This window comes from Penaeus monodon, chromosome 29, assembly GCF_015228065.2.
Source record: "Penaeus monodon isolate SGIC_2016 chromosome 29, NSTDA_Pmon_1, whole genome shotgun sequence".
Taxonomy (NCBI): domain Eukaryota; kingdom Metazoa; phylum Arthropoda; class Malacostraca; order Decapoda; family Penaeidae; genus Penaeus; species Penaeus monodon.
In genome coordinates, this window is record NC_051414.1 from 1360935 (window position 1) to 1361386 (window position 452).

A 452-nucleotide genomic window follows, 5' to 3' on the forward strand; every position below is an offset into this window, starting at 1 on the left:
CATTTAAGACGTTGGAATACAATAAAAAGCAGCATACCATACGCTGGCATATTATATAAAAAACAGTACAATGCATACTGGAAGACTGACCTCCATGACACCCCTTCAGCTCGCGCGGAGAGGGCGGCCATCGGGGGCGCGATGGGAGAGTTCCACGCCAGGACCTGCCTTCGCTTCGTCGCCCGCCAGCCGCAGCACAGGGACTACGTGCACATTCTCAAGGGCGAAGGGTGCGTCTCCTTTGGTCTGGTTATCGATATGGTCATCGTACTTTCTAATCATGAGCCATCGCTATAATCAAGGCTGGCGACGTCATCATTTCCGTTGTTACTGCAATATCTTTCAGTGGTTTTTATTTCCTTTGTACAAAAGGTCTGTAGTATCATACTGTGCACCCCACACCCCACAAAAACCCCACACACAAAACACACGGTCTGTAGTATCATACTGTG

The 452-nt window shown here is 49.1% G+C and overlaps 2 protein-coding genes across 2 annotated transcripts in view; both read left to right on the forward strand.

Moving 5' to 3' along the window:
- LOC119591885 (AP-2 complex subunit alpha-like) overlaps nt 1-452 on the forward strand; it is a gene marked incomplete in the record, with an annotated part of 45360 nt that overhangs the window by 5202 nt on the left and 39706 nt on the right.
- The window catches only part of LOC119591887 (zinc metalloproteinase nas-13-like), a 2963-nt gene that overhangs the window by 476 nt on the left and 2035 nt on the right, over nt 1-452 (forward strand). Inside the window, exon 2 of the mRNA XM_037940629.1 lies at nt 110-230. Within this exon, the coding sequence (XP_037796557.1) occupies nt 142-230 (89 nt within the window). The 5' untranslated portion in view covers nt 110-141. The remainder of the gene's footprint in view (nt 1-109; nt 231-452) is intronic.